The sequence below is a fragment of the Monodon monoceros genome, unplaced genomic scaffold (assembly GCF_005190385.1).
Source record: "Monodon monoceros isolate NGI ecotype Baffin Bay Population unplaced genomic scaffold, NGI_Narwhal_1 Super_Scaffold_6, whole genome shotgun sequence".
In the NCBI taxonomy this organism is placed as follows: Eukaryota; Metazoa; Chordata; class Mammalia; order Artiodactyla; family Monodontidae; genus Monodon; species Monodon monoceros.
In genome coordinates this window covers 732,329-752,142 of record NW_021703783.1, presented here as the reverse complement: position 1 = coordinate 752,142, position 19,814 = coordinate 732,329, and the positions used below count along the sequence as shown (strand labels likewise).

Sequence of the window (19,814 nt, the reverse complement as noted above, 5' to 3'; positions counted from 1 at the left end):
ACAGACAAGGGGGGGTTCCCCACATAAAAGTTCATCACGAGGCCTCCCAGGCCAGGGCTTGTCCCCCGCGAGCCCTGCTGACATGCTCAGGAAAACACTGAAATCGGATTTTTAGTGTTTCATTTTTAAATACAACCGGAGAGCAGAGGATCACGAGGCTTACGAAGAAAGGCTCCAGCATAACAAAGGAACTTAAAAAATAACACAGAGAAGGAACTAGCACAGGAAACGAAAGAAAGCCCAGAAGAACCATAGTTAATATCTTTACAGAGATGAGAAAAGTTATGTGTCCCCAAAACAGGAACAGGGCGGTGTAAAAAATAAAACGAGCTTTCAGAAATTAAAAACATGAATGCTGAAATTTAAAACATTGACGAGCAATATTAAAAGATGGAACTGAAGAGAAGCTTTTAGAAAGTAGGACAAAAATAGGAGAGAAGAATATTGGTTCAGGAAATCCAACACCCAAATAATAGACATTTCAGAAGGAAAAAGAAAAAATAGATGGGAGAAAAAAAGGAAATAAATACTATAAGAAATTGTCCCAGAACTGAAGACCTGCCCCCCCACCGGGTTGGCAAGACACCCAGCAGGCACCCAGCACAGTCACTCAACAGCGACATGTGTTCCTGACATTTCAGAATATTAGCATCAAAGATTCCAGGAGCTTCCAGAGAGCAGCTGACCCAGGTCTCCAGTGAGCGGGGATTTGAGGGAAGAAGGAAGGAACTGTCCCGGTTGGGTCTGTGGGCAGACCCTGACCTGGGCTGACTACTGGAACCATATTTAGGAATTGTTTCTACACACATGAGAGTATGATGCTTTCTACCAGAAAGAATCAAAACTGTAAATGGGGAGACCCCAGGCCCAGCCCCAAATTAGCACGTCTTGGTGAGACTTTGGGCAAATCACTTCATGACTGTGGGTCTGTTTCCTCACCTGCAAAAAAGGGTGAATTGGATGACATCAGTGGTTCTCAAAGTGTGATACATGTGTCATCCCTGTTCAGGTGGAATAAAAAACTTAAAGCAGTTAATTTAAAGAAAAATGTTAAGTAAATAGAGGTACAGCAATACAACAAAAATGGAGAGCCTGGCCGTCATCAGGACACATCGTCCAAGGTTCTTTCCAGGGATGGCTCTCAATTATTCTAGGTATTTATTCAATGATTATACCAGACCGCAGGGGGAGACACAGGGGGAAACGCAGGGGGAGATCTTCAGAAGGAACCAGATGGTCATCCACTGGGACGGCAGCGTGGCAGGGTTGGACCCCGAATCCGAGAGCTGGGCTTTCGGAGAATCCCTGCCACTTCATCAGGTCCTAAAATCTCTCCTCGGTTGACACTGTTTGCCAAAGCTGAAATCTCCAGGCAGAAGGACAGTGACGTGTGTGCCATCCCCATCATGGAGCCATCCAGCCCCCCTAACATCCTCCACCAAGGGCCCCGCCCCTTGTCCCCTCTCCCCATGACATTTAACAAGGGCCACCACCCCCAAACCTCCCACTCGGTCCTCTCCAAGGACCCCAGAGCATCTGTGTGCCCAGCACCCGGGGGCTCCTCCCCGCCGGCCAGACCGAAGTGTGTCCAGCGCAGGTCAGGAGCAGCCGGCCGCTCAGGAGAAGGGGTCATCCCGTCCACACGGCCACTTCATGTCCTCCCTCCCTTTTAGAAGAAGGCACGTAGGGGCTTCCCTGGTGGCACAGGAGTTAAGGGTCCGCCTGCCAATGCAGGGGACATGGGTTCGAGCCCTGGTCCCTGAAGATCCCACATGCCACGGAGCAACTAAGCCCGTGCACCACAACTACTGAGCCTGTGCTCTAGAGCCCACGAGCCACAACTACTGAGCCCGTGCACCACAACTACTGAAACCCGTGTGCCTAGAGCCCGTGCTCTGCAACAAGAGAAGCCACCGCAATGAGAAGCCCGCGCACCACAACAAAGAGTAGCCCCTGCTTGCCGCAACCAGAGAAAAGCCCGTGTGCAGCAACGAAGACCCAACACAGCCAAAAATAAATAAAATAAAAACTAAATAAATTTCTAAAAACAAAAAAAGAAGGCGCATAAAAGCTCTACAAAAATAGCTTGTTTGCAGGCTCGGAAGAAAGGATCGGTGCGTCCGTGAGCCTGAGTCACGTCCCTGGGCTGCTGCAGGCGGTGCAGCCAGGCTGCCCTGCCCCCACCCCACCCCCGGGACTCACCCCGCGGGCAGGGCCCCCGCCCAGGTGAGTCAGCAGTGCCACCAGCCACCTACACACCTTGGTCCCCGGACCCCACCCAGGAGACCCCAGTTACCTTGGGGCAGCTTCAGCGACCGTGACCGTGGACTCTGTCCCCCCAGTGGCCCGTTGGAAGCCCAGGCTCCCGACCGTTTCACTTCCCCAAGGGGTTTCACTTCCCTGCAGCCCAGGGAGGGAGGGCCGCCCGCGTGCGCATGTTTCTACGTGTGTGTGAGTATCCACGTGTGTGCTTGTGCGTTTCTGGGGGTTATACGCACACGTGTGTCTGTGTGTGTGCGTGAGTCTGTGTGCAGATGGGTTATGCTCATTTGTCTGGGGTGTGAGTCGCGGTGCGCCGTGCCTGTATGACCCGGAACATAGTTCTGGACCACACGGACCACTGTGAGGCACTCAGACCCGCTCATGAACTTTGGGATGTGTTCCCCTCCTCAAAGCGCAGGGTGAAGTGTGGGCCAGCCCACTGGACAACAGGTAAACAAGCAGGTAGGTATAATAAAAGGTAGATGTTTGGGACTTCCGCAGAGGGCCAGTGGTTAGGACTCAGCCCTTGCACTGCCGAGGGCCCGGGTTCAATCCCTGGTCAGGGAGCAAAGATCCTGCAAGCCACACGGCGTGACTAAAAAGAAACAAAAAGGTAGATGTTTTATGGAGAATCAGGGATGTCGGGGAAGGACAGTGGAGGATGCAGGGGTGGGAGGCCGAGGGAGGTGGGAAGGGTAGCCTCTCCGGGAGGGAAGGCAGGGTGGACACAGCACTGATGCCCAGAGGCTTTGATCAGGCCGAGCTTCATAACAGCCTGGCCGTGCACAGCGGTGTGACCTCAGCCGTGTCATTTAAACGCTCTGTACTTCAGTCTCCTGGGCTGAAAGTGGAGCTCGCAGAAGCAGGGCTGCGCACGGTGCTGCACGGGTCAGTGGGGAAGGCCTGCAAAGGGCCCAGTGCCCGGCAGTTCCCAGCAGTACGAACATCACTGTCATTGGAGTAACTCTTGTGACTCAGCCCCAGGCCAACCTAATGGCGACACCATGGTAGGCTGCCCCAGTGACCTGTGTCACATACACGGTCCACATGCTTGCCCTGCACCCCTCCCATCCCAGCCGTGTCCCACTCCTACAATGCCTTCTGCCCCAAATCACCCACAAAGCCACTTAGCAGCTCCTAATCCGCTGGAACCTCCGGGCCCCTTGTCATCACTCCAAGAAGTAAAAAGGCCATCGCTTACTAAGCAGGAAGAAATTCTAAAGATAAAATAACTAGGAATTAAGAGCTCCCTCTTCAAGAGTTCAAGATTAATATATATTTTTTAAATTTTTATTTATTTATTTTTGGCTGTGTTGGGTCTTCGTTGCTGCGTGCGGGCTTTCTCTAGTTGCGGCGAGCGGGGGCTACTCTTCATTGCGGTGCGCGGGCTTCTCATTGCAGTGGCTTCTCTTGTTGCAGAGCACAGGCTCTAGGTGTGCAGTCTTCAGTAGTTGTGGCTCGTGGGCTCTAGAGCGCAGGCTCAGTAGCTGTGGCACATGGGCTTAGTTGCTCCACAGCATGTGGGATCTTCCCGGACCAGGGCTCGAACCTGTGTCCCCTGCATTGGCAGGAAGATTCTTAACCACTGCGCCAGCAGGGAAGCCCTCAAAATTAGTTTTTAAAAGTCAGAGGAATCAGGGACTTCCCTGGCGGTCCAGTGGTTAGGACTCCAGTCTTCCACTGCAGGGGGCACAGGTTCGATCCCTGGTCAGGGAACTAAGATCCTACATGCAGCATGGCATGGCCAAAAAAAAAAAAAAAAGTAAGAGGAATCAAAAGGAAAAAGCAAGTAGTAAAGAAAAACAACATTGGGCTTCCCTGGTGGCGCAGTGGTTAAGAATCCACCTGCCAATTCAGGGGACACGGGTTTGATCCCTGGTCCGGGAAGATCCCACATGCCACAGAGCAACTAAGCCTGTGTGCCACAACTACTGAGCCTGTGCTCTAGAGCCTGCGAGCCACAACTACTGAAGCCCCCACGCCTGGAGCCCGTGCTCCGCCACAAGAGAAGCCACCACTGAGAAGCCCGCGCGCAGCAACGAAGACAAATGCAGCCAAAAATAAATAAATACATAAATAAATAAACAATAACAACATTGATTAAAGCAGAAGGTAAGAGGGCAGACCACCGACCTTGAACAGAAATCATCTGAAGATTTTAAAAATACCAGATCAGAGTTAAAGAGAAACCTTGTCTTTTCAAAAGCTGTGGTTAAAAGTAGGAGCTAGTTTTCACATCTCAAAATCTTGGCTCTGGGGCCTGCACTGGCCGGGGTGGGGTCCAGGTGCTGTGCTGCGGAATCTACCTGGGCGGGGGGAGCAGGGGACCCAGGTGGGCTAGGCAGAAACAGAGGGGCCGGCCAGGTGCACATACCTTACACAGAGTCAGAAACAAGGAGGCCCAGCAGGGTCAGAGCCCAGAGACTGAGCAGAGGCGTGCAGAGCAGCAGGTCCAGGACGGCTGTCCAGGCCAACCTCTTGGGCTTTTGTAGTTACGGTCACATCTGAGGTCGCTCAGCCTCCAGGTGCGGCCCGGTCCAGCAGAGAAGCCGTGGCCTGTGATGACAGCTCCAGCGGGGCAGCGCGGTGAGGCCATGCCAACCACAGCTGTGCCAGTGCAGGGACCGCAAAACGTAGAGTAGAATGCTGGCCCCACACATTCCTGAAGACCACCGTCAGAAGCCGAATTGGGCTTCTGTTCAAATCAGGACCTCCAGAAAAGGGAAACAAAGCAGCCTCTGGCACCACAAAATTACACCTGCACGGAATGAAGCCGGAAGGGACAGGTGGGTCATGACCCCTGCCAACTTCAAAAAAAAAAAAAAGCACAACGTGAGAGCTGTGAATGAAGTTTTATCCGGGGCAAAATGAGGACTGTGGCCCGGGAGACAGCATCTCGGAGAGCTCTGAGGAACTGCTCCTAAGAGGCAGCGGGAAGGTCAGTATAGATGTGATTTTGGTGAAGGGGGAGTACATACAATCAAGCACATATTTTTGCAGAAGGTTTCTGCTCGTCTCGAGGAGCAGACGTCACCATGAAGGATTTTAGTGCTCTTCTAGATATGAGGAGATGCAAGAATTGGGCTCATAAAATCTTCTCCTGAAAATATCTAACTCTCTGAAGACCTGCTCTGCCAGTTTTTCCCAGAGCACAGAGGGCCTCACTTCAGCTCTCCACCCTGAGCTCCTATCAGGGGGTGTTGAAGGCCAGAAGCTGCAGTGGCTCGTGATTTAATCCTTGCAGAGGTAGATGGCAAGTGCCCATGGCAAGTACCGATTTGCAGTTGACAGGGCCCCCTCATGGTCATAAATTCGACCATGGTTTGGGAGGCATTTCATGACCATTTCGTCCCATGGTGCTAGGAGGGCTCATTCCCAGGTCTGGCGAAGCTTTCGCTGATAAGCCACTCAGTGTGCTATTACTGGAGTAGGCCTTATTAACAGTAACCAAAGGTCCCTGGACCACCTGTCTTACTAGTCTGTTACGGTCCAGGAAAAAAAATTCCCTCTTATTGCATCTTCCCATATCTAGAGTTACACTATTACAATCATTGATCACATACAGAACTATGTATTTGATCAACTGATTCAAATCGCCTAGTCATCATTATTTTTGTTGGAGGCTCAGTCACACATTTGGTAAAACAAGAAACAATAATCTTGTAAAACAGGTAAAATACAAATAATATAGCTAATAACATTAATAGAGTTATAAGTAAATATTTAAGCCAAGAGCTTCCATGCCAAACCAGTTTTTGAAGAGGTCGTTGAGACTAGGGAGTGGGTCACTTAAGGCAGAAATCTGATTTTTCATATGGTTCATTAAACGTGTTATATTAGAGGATTCCTCAGGTATGAGAACACAGCGCTCAGTTTGAATTATGGCACAGGTGCCTCCCTGAGATGCTGTAAGGATGTCAAGGGCCAGGCGGTTTTGTAGCACCGCTTTTCTCATCATAGAGACCTCAGAATTCAGTAGGCTAATAGCCTCGTTACATTTAAAGCCCGTTGAGTGAATTTTGCTAAGGCTTCAATATGGCCGATTGCATTCTCCAATCCTATTGAAGGTGCAAAATGGTCATACCAGTGGAATACAGATCTCTTGACCCATAGGGCTCGTACCAATGGTAGATTAGCTGGGGTCATCTCTAAATTGTTACATATATGACCTTGAGTCCAAGGGAATCCCAGGGTGCATCTTCCTATCCATCCTGGTGGAAGCCAAGGTCATAACTTAGTACCACAAATCCACTGAGTTCCATTAGGTGCAACCCAGTGAATCTCTGGTCGTCTGACCCAGTCGGTTCCATACCAATCACAGTCTCCAAGGGTAATAATATGCAGGCATTGTTCATAAGGCACCCGGCCCAATTTCCTAATGTCCCTAGGCTGATCGTGCTTAGTACGATTTAATTGTTCCCAGCATAAAGGAGCTTTTAAACTTAAAAGACTATAACCTGTTGTTAACCACATAAACCCATCCCATAATTGCGGAAGGTTTCCTTCTAGCAGATGGCAGGTTAAGGTTTTCGTTGAGACTTAGCTTATTGTTCTGACTGAGCTTGAGTGACCCTAAAAGAAAATTCCTATCTATGGCCAGGGTCGGAGCAGGTATTATTAATTGGCTAGGTGAGGGGATCCCACCTAGTATACCAATAGTGGCCTGAACAGGACTATAATTTCTTTCTTCTAGAATGAATTTCCTAAGGGCCATCCAATCAGAGCCTTGGAGTGGAAAAATCCACCAAGGTAATCCAGAAGCTCTAGACACAGGTAACTGGCCACAAACCCAACAGCTGGATTGATTTTTAAAACTAGCATCGTATAGGAAAACATTTGATTCATATGCAAAGGTCCAAGAAGTCGGGAAAACACTATACGGATCAGGTCCAGTGTCTTGGGTAAGCTGTCTACTTCTGAAGTCATCTTCTTCTCGTCCTGGTGTGGGTGCAGCTTCTCCTTTGAGCATTGATTTTGAGGTTAGCCGTCCTCTCTATAGGCCAGTCCAGCGTAGGGGCCCTTTGTAAGCGGGAATTAATCCGAGTCAATTCCTTTCAGTTTCAGTGTGCATGAGCTAGTTAAGAGTACCTGATAAGGGTGCTTCCATCTAGGTTGGAGATATTCCTTTAAATTATGTCTTTTCCAGTATGCATAATCTCCGGGTTGCAGGTCGTGGGGCATCTGATCTTCATCAAAAGATAGATTACTGGGATAAGCTTCAGGAACAAACTTAGAGAGTTTTGTTTGTTTGTTTGTTTGTTTGTTTGCGGTACGCATACCTCTCACTGTTGTGGCCTCTCCCGCTGCGGAGCACAGGCTCCGGATGCGCAGGCTCAGCAGCCATGGCTCACGGGTCCAGCCGCTCACTCAGCGGCATGTGGGATCTTCCCGGACCGGGGCACGAACCCGTGTCCCCTGCATCGGGGCACGAACCCGTGTCCCCTGCACCCGTAGGCAGACTCTCAACCACTGTGCCACCAGGGAAGCCCTAGAGAGTCTTTTTAATAATTCAGTTAAACTTTACATTAATATAACGTAACAGCAAGGAACTATCCGGAAGTGAGTCTTAGTAAATACAGACCTCCACTAACAAAACTAGGATTTAATATTCATTGAAACATAATATTTTTTTCTCTAAAATTACCCTCTACCAAATATAACCAAATTAAGACTGATTTGTGGCAAAATAAGTCTGGTCTCAATAAACTTGGCCTGATGATTTATATAACTATAATTGATCACATAGACGTTTTTTGCTTTGCTGAAGCTTTCGTAAGGAGTCTCAGACTGAACGTTTAAAAGATCTCTCAGGGCTAGGAAAATCACACCATGGGCTTATCACAGATTTTGCCTAACAGATCTGGGTGAATTCCTCCCTTTTCAAGGTCACCAAAATACCTTGAGATTTCTGTACCTGTTAGTGAGGTAGCATTCCTAATTTATCTGATAAAGCTGCTGGGAACCTACGAATTTCCAATCTCTGGAGGGATAAGATAGAGAGAAAAGATAAATGTGTCAATCCTGCTTACAAAGGTATAATTTACCAAGTTACTGTAAGTCATAATGAGTTTGAGGGGAAGGTTTTCCTTATACCTGGAAAACACAGATTTAAACCAGTAATTTTTCAGTTGGAAACCATAAAAATGATGACCATGTTCACCACTTCACTCAGTCCTGTATAACTAATCCTTTTTGTTAACAGTTTGTGAAGCCATCATGTTTCTCATTAGAATTCTTTAATTTCTTACCCAGTTCAGCATTAGGAACTGAAAGTCAGAAACTTGTATTTATCCAAAAGTCCTTTCTATAAATCTCCTTGAAGAGGAAGCATTTTTGCAAAGGCATCAGAATAAAACCATAACTGTGTATAATGACAAAAGACTTAAGAAGGCATGTTTAAGGGACTCCCCTGGTGGCACGGTGGTTAAGAATCCGCCCGCCAATGCAGGGGCCACGAGTTTGAGCCCTGGTCTGGGAAGATCCCACCTGCCGCAGAGCAACTAAGCCTGTGAGCCACAACTACAAGAACAAAAAAATTAAAAAAGAAAGCATGCTTGGGGCTTCCCTGGTGGTGCAGTGGTTGAGAGTCCGCCTGCCGATGCAGGGGCACGGGTTCGTGCCCCAGTCCGGGAAGATCCCACATGCCGCGGAGCGGCTGGGCCCGTGAGCCATGGCCGCTGAGCCTGCGCGTCCGGAGCCTGTGCTCTGCAATGGGAGAGGCCACAGCAGTGAGAGGCCCACGTACCGCCAAAAAAAAAAAGAAAAAGCATGCTTAAAATCTGATTACAATGCAATGCAATTAACAAAGTAACTTGGTTACTGCTGTGACATACGACACTTTAAGATAATAACAGGAATTATGACTGATAATGTTTTACCAGGACATATCAGAATTTGAGGAATTCCATATAATTTCTAGAATATCCATATTAATTACATTTACCATACAGTATAACCTAAGAAGATTTATTACTCATTTGACAATACTTCCCATGCAATTTAACATACCAAGTGAACCTACTTAGTTTAGTATCTCTTTGGGATGCTTCAGGGGCCCTTTGAAGCATCCCAAAGTTAGCTAGAGGTCAAAAGGACTTCATTAGAATTTGATTTAGGAAGTTTTGTCAAAAAAAATATCAAAAGGGTTTAGAACACTCAGTCAGATAGGATCATAGGTCACTGTGAAACAATAGGTATTCACTTCGCCAAAGTGACAATAAAAGATTTCAAAGACAAATAAAGAACAGATCACTTAAAAGGTAAAGAACTTAAAACCTGTTATCAAAGGCAGTTCAACATTTTAAGAAAACCTGTCTTTTTAACAGAGAAAAGCCAAATTCAGGTTTTGCACCAGCTTACTTTTAAAATCCATTTACTGAATTAAATTTACTCTAAACTTAGTCAGTCCTGACCTTGCACAAAATTCTTTTCTCGGGGTCTACTTTCCACAAAAGTTTCATCATTTTCTGTATCCATCACTGTATTTCTTTCCATCCAGAAGTAACCAGCTCTTTAAGCAGACCTCCTTCCTTTTCCTAATAAAATGCAATTCCATTCCTTATACCTTCTTTACTGACAACACACATCCTACTTTCCTGCTGTAGACTGAAATGTTTCCTTTATTATTTCCAGTAGCTTTAATTACATGTTTAAATTAGAACCCTCAGCTCTTAAAACCTTAATTTCTTGTGAAAACTAAGAAGTAATGAATTATGAGCCGTCCTTTACATTAGCATTCTGTAGACTGGTGAGCATAAATACCAGTGATAATTTCAAAAAACATTTGCTTTCTTATAGAGAACATCTCAGGATGGCACCAAACATATTCATTACTGGTCCTAAGTATCTTTAGTTTCTCTGAAAGAGGAAGCCAATGTTCAGTAATTACTGTTTCAGGATCTTATTTTATTTGGGAATGACCTAGCTATTCAATAAACTTCCATCACTTAATTTAGCAGCGACTCTAGAATTTCAAGTTACCAGAATCTGGAGACACTATTTTAGATAAACGTTCCTAAAGCACAATTATTCTTAATAGAGTTTATCTAAAAGCTCTTATTTACATTTTCTTTCCTTAAAAGTTTCTGCACATCAAGTTACTTTCCTTGCTGACAAATTTGCAACAGATATAACAAAATTTTACCTAACTTATATTTAACCTAGGCACAGTAAAAGTATTATACTTGATGAGTCTAAAGACATGTCTATATTAACTAGATCAACAAACACACATTCATACCAGGTATTAATTTAGTACTGAATATTTCCCAGTTCATGTGAACCTGAAATTAATTCTGGCCAGTTACCTTCTGTATTTTTTGAGAACTTATATAAGTGCTTAATTTCCTTTAATCCAGTTAGGTAGAGCTCACTTACCCAAAGGTAAAAACAAAGATAATGCACACATGAACGTATAGACAGACACAGCAAGAGATCTCATAGCTTCATTTTCTAAATTTAGTCATGAATCAGATATCACAATATAAAACTCACTAGTTGTAAATAACTGTTGGAATAAGTTAAATTTAAAAAGAATTTTTCCCCCGTCCTTTTTTCCCCCTCAGTCTCAGGAATTAGAGATGATCTAGATAAGTGATCCTGAGAGCTCTGGGAGGCACAGGGAAAGAAAATCAGGCTCACCTCGTAGGACTTACTCCCTTAGGGTCAGAATTCTGAAGAGAGGTTTTTTTTTCTTCTTCAAGCTAGCTTTCTCTACTGATAGAGAATTAAATGGAGGTTGGTTAAACTTTGACAAGCATTGTGTACTTAACTGGCGCAATTGAAGGTTCATAATTTTTGTAAATATCCCCTTCTCTTTCTTTTTTATGGTCTTGAAAAGTTGGTCAGTCAACATAACAAGGGTGTTTGTATATAACGTGGACCAACCTAGATTGCATCTTTTGACTAGGGTAGCCAAATCCTCATCTAAGCCTTCTAAAAAGGCAAAGTTAAGCAAAGCATCATTTTCGTGGTTAGAGAATGATTCCGGTGTCAAGCTGGAATAGGGCTGAGAAGTTTTTTTAACCCTTTCATGATAGTCCAGAAGGATTCATCCGATCTTTGCTTGCACTGTCGAATCTCTGTCACATCTACAGTTTTTGGGAAAAAGCTATGGGATCATTTCGAGTAATTTCTGAGCTAATTCCTTGCATTCAGTGAGAGCCTGTGGTTCAAAATCCATTAAGGGGTGTTTCCATTCTGCTTTCTTTATCCATTCCCTTGCTTTGCTTTCAGAAGCTAACAGCTGTATTTATTGATATAGATCTGAAAACCCGGGCTCATAGGTCCGGATGGTTAAATCAGATTCCCTAGCAAATCCCAATGAATCCTGACTCGGATCAGGAAATTCCTTAACCAAGGCTCTGAGTTCTGCTCGGGTCCAGGGTGTGCACGTAAGCACCAAGGATGGTTCATTTCTCCCTGTAATAGGTTTCTCCTTAAAGGGAGCTATAGTCACTTTGGATTTTTTTTCCTTTACTGGAGAAGAGGGGGCAGCAGGAGGTGGAAGAGAGCAAGAGGTGGCGTCTGGGGGCTTCCCTGGTGGCGCAGTGGTTGTGAGTCCGCCTGCCGATGCAGGGGGCATGGGTTCGAGCCCTGGTCCGGGAGGATCCCACATGCCGTGGAGCAACTTGGCCCGTGCGCCACAGCTACTGAGCCTGCGCGTCTGGAGCCTGTGCTCCGCTAAAAGAGAGGCCGCGACAGGGAGAGGACCGCGCACTGTGATCAAGAGTGGCCCCCGCTCGCTGCAACTAGAGAAAGCCCTCGCACAGAAACGAAGACCCAACACAGCCAAAAATAAATAAATTAATTAATTAAAAAAGAAAGATGCCTCTAAAAAAAAAAACTTCTTTTTCCCTGTACAGTGAGTTATATGCTGTTGCTATATTCAACCCATAGCAGTATATAGGTTGAGGTTTTAATGTGATGGATATACCATTTTTATAGATGATAATAAGGTCTCTGACCACCAGAGTTAAGAAAATGGATATAATAATAGGTAAAACGTATTGAGAATTATATATATTCACTCACTGAATCCTTGCAGCCCCCTTGACAGGTGGGTGAGCACACAGAGCACCTGGAGACTGGGTAACCTGCCCAGTCACACAGACATGGCCCAGGCAGGGTCACCTGTCGCATCCCTGGCAGCAAGGCCACAGGTCTGCAGGCGTCAGGGCAGCTTCCCCAGCACAGGGGGGACATCGGACAGAAAAGACCAGGCATAAGACGAATTTTCCAGATACAGGAGCTTGTGTTTTTAACAACTAAAGTATTCTTAGGAAGCAGAAAAGTCAGTGCTTCCACAGAACTGCTGTGTGGCATTGAAGAAAATCTGAACATTCCTCAGCCTTAACGACTTTATCTGCAAAGAGGGGGGAGTAACAGGTGCCTCCCACTAAGGTTTTTACCAAATCAGTTTGTGTGTTTGTGAAACGACACAGGTGGGAATATTTTTAAAACTGTCAAGTACCTATGCAGTTATGCAGGGGGAGTAATATTCCTTGCACAAGTCTTTCTAAAGTATGTTTTTTTCTGGCTTTGTAGAATGTACCGATCGTAATTTGACCTTTTACGCCGTGTCAGGGTCACGCTCAGGAGCCTTTATCTTATCCTCGTGTAGCTGCTGGGCCATCACACCGCGGTGTGTCCACGCTCAGCTCTGTTCTCAGTGGCTCTGCCCCTACACACGCTTTATATCAATATGACTCTCTGTCCCTCCCCATGCAGTCAACCTGCTCCTTTTTTCTTTTTCTTTTTGGCTGTGTCACACGGTTTGCAGAATCTTAGTTCCTTGACCAAGGACTGAACCCAGGCCAGGGCAGTGAAAGCGCTGAATCCTACCACCACCAGGTAACTCTCCCACCTGCTCCTTCTGGAGGGTCTTTTCTCTAAACTCTCCCCTCTGAAGTGTCCCTTCTTGTTGGCTGTGGACTGAGGGACCAGATGACCAAAACTACAAGTCATGTGGGTCCCCAGCGAGAGCCTGGAGAGTCCTCCAAGCTGGGCACCTTCCTGACTGCACGGACTGATTCCCAGTAACGAAGGCAGACTGAGCCCAGGAATTAACGTCAGCTCCCCTCCAAAACCCCACTAAATGACAGTGGAAGAGGTGTTTTGTTTTTGAAAGCACAGATCCACAAGGATGAAGAAAACAGGAGTGGAGAAAAGAGCAAAATATTTTTGGAACAAGTGCTAATAATTTGGAAGTCTCAAAAAGGCGGAATCTTCAACCAGCAGTGAGGAGGGCTAACGACCTCGCTGCTGAGAGCGGGGGTGGAGGAGGGTCCCAGACAGGAGGAACGCGGGAAGGACCCCAAGCTTTTCAGAGAAACGCAGCCGGGCAGGCTGGACCGTTTAAAAACAAAAACAAACCAAAGAATCGAGAGCCACGGACATCCTTCCCGCTCGCTCTCCGTTCCGCAGAGCACTACAGGTTTGCTTTCAGAGAAGGCAGCGGATTCTGGCCCCGATGAGGATGGGGGTTCCCCAGTACAAGTGAGGGCATTGTTGGAATTTTGCATGTTGAGCTCTGAGTCTTCCGAGCTTTTCCCCTGTTTGTCTCCCAGACATCAGTAACCAGCTCATGCCCTCAGCCTAGAAAATCAAAGCCCCAAGATCCCAACAGCAGTTTGCCAGACAGCTGCACAGAAGTGGGTGTGAACAGCAACCTGCCCCTGTGGGCACCAGCCTGAGGACCGGGGCTGGACCCCGCTCCCGTCCACCTTCCGTGAACACTGAGTGTCCCTCGGCCTGTCCTCCTGCCTGCAGGTGCCGGCTCACTCTTGGCAAGCCCCACGTTTGACCTTTACACTCTCTGTAATGTTTTTGTTCCAGTCTTATTTTTCTTTTCCTATTTTTTTTTGCTGGGGGGAGCTTTTCCCTTATTAGACCTGTCCTACCTGCAAGGCTGCTCTGTGGTCCCTCGCTCTGGCTGGTACAGGGGTTCATCACCAATCATGCCACCTTCAGTGTGGGTTCCGAGTCCAAAGACAAGAAGCGGCCTCTGGTGAGACTGTGCACATTTTGGGTGGCGTGGTCCCTGCAGGCGTGGGGACCTGAGCCTCCCGGGGGTGGAGGACCCATCACCGTCTGCCGACAGGGCGTCGGGGACCCGCCACTCCCCTGGCTGTCCCCCAGCAGCGGGAGAGGGAAAGGGCTGCTCCCTGGACGCCGAGGCCTCCCTGGCTGAGCACCTCTCACCGAGGATTCCACTTTGGCCCGTGAAGCTCTTCCAGCATTTTCTCCTCTCTGGGGGAGAGACTTTCATGAAACAAAGCAGATCCCGTCACTTTTCTTCTAAAAACCCTCTGAAGTCCTCGTGGGGCCTCACCAGCCTTACCAGTCACCCACGGTCTCCAGAGAGACTTCCTGAATTCCAGGCTGTGCCCCTGTCGAGCCAGGCTCGCCCCGACCTCAGACCTTGGCGCCCATTCCCTGGGCCTGAGAGGTTTCCCCTCCCCTTCAGGCCAACTCCCACTTTCTTATCTCAGCGAGGGCTCCTTTTACTCTCAGAGGTCATGATTCCCGCCCCAGGACAGAGACCAGGTCAGGGGCCCCTCCGGTGCTGTTTTAGGGCTCGCTCACTACATTGAAACGTCCCGGGGCTTTGTCTGCAAGAAGGATGCATCTCCTTTGTGGGCAGAGACCGTCCACAGAGCCCTGTGCCCCTCGCACTGAACCCCCATCGACACCTGTCCAGCGGTGAGTGGGTGAAGGAAGCGTGGGGTTTCCTCAGCTCTTCCGGGAGACTCAGACCCTGCGATGACGGGGCTTTGTTTCGCTGACTTCACCAGGTCTTCTATCCCCGAAGTGCATCTCCTCGCCCCGTCCTCTGTCTCTAACTCCTCTTTGATCCCCAAGCTCCATCCACAGCCTCCCAGTCTCTGACTCTTCAGGAGGGTCAGGAGAGAGTCTGAGCCCGGAGAGAGGAGACCTAGAGCGGGAGGAGGGGGCAGGGGAGCCCTCTGCACGCTGCCCTTTACCCACAAAGGCTGCCAACATGCACGAGACCTGTTGTTGCCCCTATTGTCTAAGATGCTGCAACAGAGGCCTCAGGGCTCCATACCCAGCCAGGTGGTCCGTTCTGCAGCCTCCAAGAGGCGGGACCCGGTGGAAAGAGCTGCGATGGCCTTTACCGTGAGCTCGGCTTGCGAGGCGAACCATGTCCTATAGCCCTCGCTCTGTAATCTGCACAGTGGCTTTAGGAGGTGGGCGAGCCGCCTTTCACCCCGTTTGACAGATGAGAAACCTGGAATTCAGAGACGTTCATAAACTCTGTACAGGTCACGCAGCAAGCGGCTGAGCCTGGAGGTACCGTCCTCCTGCCCTTCGCTGAAGCCCCTTGGAGAGCCCGCAGGTGTGTGGACACAGCAAAGCACCGGAAGGATGACCAGCGGGGCTGAGGCTCTGGGCAAGGACTACCTACTCACCAGGAGGCCACGAGCGCATCGCACACCTCTTAGGCTCCCTCATTATTCCACGGAGCGGCCGGGCCTCACCTCCTCCTTCCTGGACGTGTCCGGCCCTCCCGTCCATACAGACCTCAGACAGCCCTGCTGGGGCCAGCCCTGCCTTCCGGTTCAGAGCCTTGACAGCACGTGGGATCCTCTAAGCCCCACCCCAGACCACTTAAATCTGCTCCCCCGGCCTTGGGACTTGGGTGCAGGTATTTTTTTTTAAGCTTCACTGGGGGCTCTCTAGCACAGCCAAGGCTGAGAACCACTGCATTTCGGAAGATGGGTCCACGTGGAAAAGTTAAATAGTAGCTCATGGCATTATGGGCACAGATTAAAAAGGCTCAAATTCTTGGGGACTCAGGGAGGGGAGCTGGCGGCTGCCTCGTAAAGGAGGTGAGATTGGGCGTCAGAGGAGGGGCCTGCGCAGCCCTGGGGCCCTAGGCCCCAGACTTCATGTCCAGGCGGTGGTCCTGGGCTGGAGGTCAGTGGGGAGTCAGGCCATCCAGCAGAAACGTTGACTTCAGGGCTTATTTAAAAGGCGCCTGGTGGTTGTTGAAGCAGAAAGAAGTGACAGCAGTGGGGAGAGGATGGGAGTCCCCCTCCTCCGCCCCCATCGCTCCATCCTCCCCCCCCATCTCCAGACCCGGCGCTTTCACCCCCAGCCTTGGGGACACGGTGCTGCCGAGGGGACCTGCACTCAGAGCAGTGCCGGCTCCTTTGCTCCCAGAGGAGCTCCTCTGCAGCTCCCCCTAAGCGGAGGCATCGGCCAGGCCTGGCTGGCCCACGCTGTGTGTGGGGCCTCTGTCCTGACACACACACCCGCTCCTGACTCCGCCCCAAAGCTTCAAAGACAGAACCTGAGGTCCGCAGCAGGAAAACCATCTGTTGGGCAGTGGCACAGGGGAAGTTCCCAGCTGAGACGAGATTGCTCGAGGCCGGTTCAAGTGCAGGAGGGCAGAGAAGGGGAACATGGCTGTCTCTGCCTCAAAACAAAACGCAGACAGGGCTTAGGACAAATCCACAAGGATGCCTTACTTCCCAGACCTACCAAAGAGCCCGGAATGTCGGCCAGCCTCTCGGTCTGCCTGGGGACTCGGTGGGCTCCGGATCAGGGCGTGGGGCTTCTGCGGCCCCGTGTGCCCCGCCCGGCCGAGCAGCTGCATTAGCACCTGGAATTGCTCCATAGGTATGCCAGAGCCAGCGCCCGGGCAACGCTTCTTTTCCCCCAACGCAAATGGAGAGATTTGGGGTGACTCTACCCCCCTAACACGGAACCTGGCGAGGTCTGTGTTAAAATGCAAATGCAGGGATCTTAAATATTTTTAAGGTTGGAATACCAGAAACAGATTGTCCTGGGGCCACAAGGATTAGCTTTTAAATGCAAATGAAAATAATGAATCTTTAAGCGCAGTTATTGTCACGGTGATGAGCTGAGGGCTGGAGGGAAGGGACTGACTGGGTGGGCTAGCGTTTTATTAAAACAACAACAACAAGTAAAAGACCGAAAGGGGACGCAAGAGCCCAGGAGAGGTGATAAAAATTTCCTGGGGGGAAGCCAGGGTGTTGACCGAGGTCCGGATTCCTGGGGTCAGTGACTCAGGGTAACAAGGAGGACATTTATTCCACCAGAAAAGCCGGGGTCTTCTGGGACAGAAACGGACCCAGAATTGCTAGCTCGACCGAGTACAGGAACTGAAATCAAGCGGGGGCACCGCAGGCGCCCTCCCCGCCACAGACTCCTGCCCACATCCCCCTCCTTGGTACACGGATGTGCTCGATGTGTGGGATTTGTTTTGAGGTTCCCAGTGTCCGGCCGCCTGAGCGCTCGCTGACAAAGCGACGACTGATCCTTTGCCTCTGATTTCCTTCTGCTCATCCGTTCACTCACCAAACTCTTACCAAGATCTGCTCGGTGCCCAGCTCTGTGCTGGGGGCGGTCCTGCCCTCAGGAAGTTTGCCATCTGTAGGGAGACACAGGCGTGGACGCATTTAGGGTCTGGAGGGATGGAACGGTGTCGGGGGACGGGGGGAGACCCAGCCCAGGGCGGGGGAGCAAGGCAGTGTCTACCGGAAGTGACTTTTTTTTTTTTGCGGTACGCGGGCCTCTCACTGCTGTGGCCTCTCCCGTCGCGGAGCACAGGCTCCGGACGCGCAGGCTCAGCGGCCATGGCTCACGGGCCCAGCCGCTCCGCAGCATGTGGGATCTTCCCGGACCTGGGCACGAACCCGCGTCCCCTGCGTCGGCAGGCGGACTCTCCACCACTGCGCCACCAGGGAAGCCCCCGGAAGTGACATTTTAAATGAGACCGGGGGGGGGGGGGGGGCAGACGTGGCAGAGGGAGGAGAAGCATCCACCAAGGTGGGGATGCGCGCGGAGGGCCTGGACGGAGAGTGAGGAAGGGAGAGAAGGATGGAGGTGGAATAGAGGGAGCCTGGCCCGAGACTGGACGTGGCCCTGCCCAGGCGCTAGGGCCGCGGGCGCTCAGTCCGTGGAGCTGAGATGGGATTGCTCGTCCCGGGGGCCCGGCCCTGTCGTCGTCCCTGCCCCGCACCGGCTGGGAGCAGCCCTCGGCCTCCCCAAGGACACCTTCTGCATGAAGCGCGGTGCCCCCCGGCCCTGGGCGTCCCCAGTGGTGACAGTAGAGTTGTGTCACCAGAGGGTCTGGAGGAAGGGGCAGAGCCTGGAGCCTGCAAGGGACTTGGGTCTTTTCTGTGTAATGAGGCCGATGCCCGAGGGCCGGGTGGGGTGAGCAGGAAGGGCCTTAGACCAGAGGCCAATGTGGGCTCCCTGCTGGGGGCTGAGTGGGCCACTTTAGGTGCCGAGGAATCGCGTGTGCGCCCTCTCCGGACAGCTGAAGAAAACCCGGAGGGAGCGCGAGAAGAGGGGGCACTGGGCAGAAGCAGTGTGAGGAAGTGACCCTTAGGGTGAGAGCAGGGACATCCCCGGGTCAGGGGACAGTTGGGACTGCGGCTGAGCTGGGGTTTCCTTCTGGGGCTGGGGACCAGGCGGCAGCTCACTCCACCACAGGGTGCGCGGCCTGGCGGGCCAGGGGCTGGGCAGGAGGTCGAGGTCCTGTAGAAAAGCCAAGAACGCTTTCGGGGGCGTTGAGACCGTGTCCCGGTCCAGCCATGACTCAGCTTCACAAATTCCAGCTGAAGCCTCCGTTCCTGGAAGAGACTGTCACTGAGCCCGCTGGTCAAATAGCCTTAGGGACGTTACACCTGGAAAGGACGCAGTGGCCACAGGCAGGAAGTGACACCATGTGAAGCTGGTCACTGATGGCCATGGTCACGCGGCCGAATATTGGAAAAGACCAGCAGGTCATCAACAGAGACAGGTGGATGGTAGGCTGTGCTTTACCGAGACAGGAAGACCTTTCTCTGTGTAAACTTCATTCAAGTTAAAAGAAAAAACAGGGTGCAGAGGTAGGTACTGGGCCACCCCAATATAAGAAAGGAAGAAGAAAGAACAGTATATACTCGTGACTGTTTACAAAAAGCACCCCTGGGAGCATGCCAGCGAAGCTGGTGGCTGTGATTAGCGACAGGATGGCATGGGATTGGGTGCGAAGGACGGGGCATGGGGGCAGACTTTTGTGCTCCGTCCAGATCCTATGGGGGTGGGCAAAGTTGGGCAAGTGTGACTCACAGCTCACCCTGGGAAGTAGGAACTCGCGTGCGCAAAAGGCCTTCCCAGGTGCCTGGAGGAGGAAAACGAAGAACAGTCACAGACACACGGGACAGCGCTCTGGGGTTAAATCGGGGAGCCTGCGCACCCAGGGCCCGCGGCCCAGGCCTCTGCTGTTAGTTGCCTTTTGGTCTCTCCTGGTTGTGTCTCCCTGTCCTTCCCCAGGAATTGTTCAGACTCCCGTCTCCGTGGCACAGCTTCCTGGCTGGTGTCCAGCAGCTGGCCCGGCTGAGGGTGGTGACAGCTTAGCTAGACGGCGCGGGTGGCTGCCTGGTGCCGTCCACCTGTCCGGAGACCTGGGCGCTGGGAGGGCGTTCCTAGGAGCCCCCTCAGCCACAGGGCAGAGTGGGCCTGCACCTCCGCACGATGTGAGGTGACACTCGGTGGCACTTTGGTGTGATCTGGGG

At 50.6% G+C, this 19,814-nt stretch overlaps 1 protein-coding gene across 4 annotated transcripts in view; it reads right to left on the bottom strand.

Moving 5' to 3' along the window:
- ADA2 (adenosine deaminase 2) overlaps positions 1–4,777 on the bottom strand; it is a 29,119-nt gene extending 24,342 nt beyond the window's left edge. The window contains exon 1 of one of the 4 annotated variants that reach the window (XM_029205533.1): positions 4,637–4,777. Coding sequence is in view for 2 of the 4 variants with exons in the window: in XM_029205535.1 (XP_029061368.1) it covers positions 940–967 (28 nt within the window). In the remaining 2 variants the exon portion in view is untranslated. Of the gene's footprint in view, positions 1–939; positions 984–2,296; positions 2,396–4,636 lie in introns of those variants that run through there. The other 3 variants (XM_029205532.1, XM_029205535.1, XM_029205531.1) reach the window with 3 other exon arrangements.
- Positions 4,778–19,814: the final 15,037 nt, after the last annotated feature.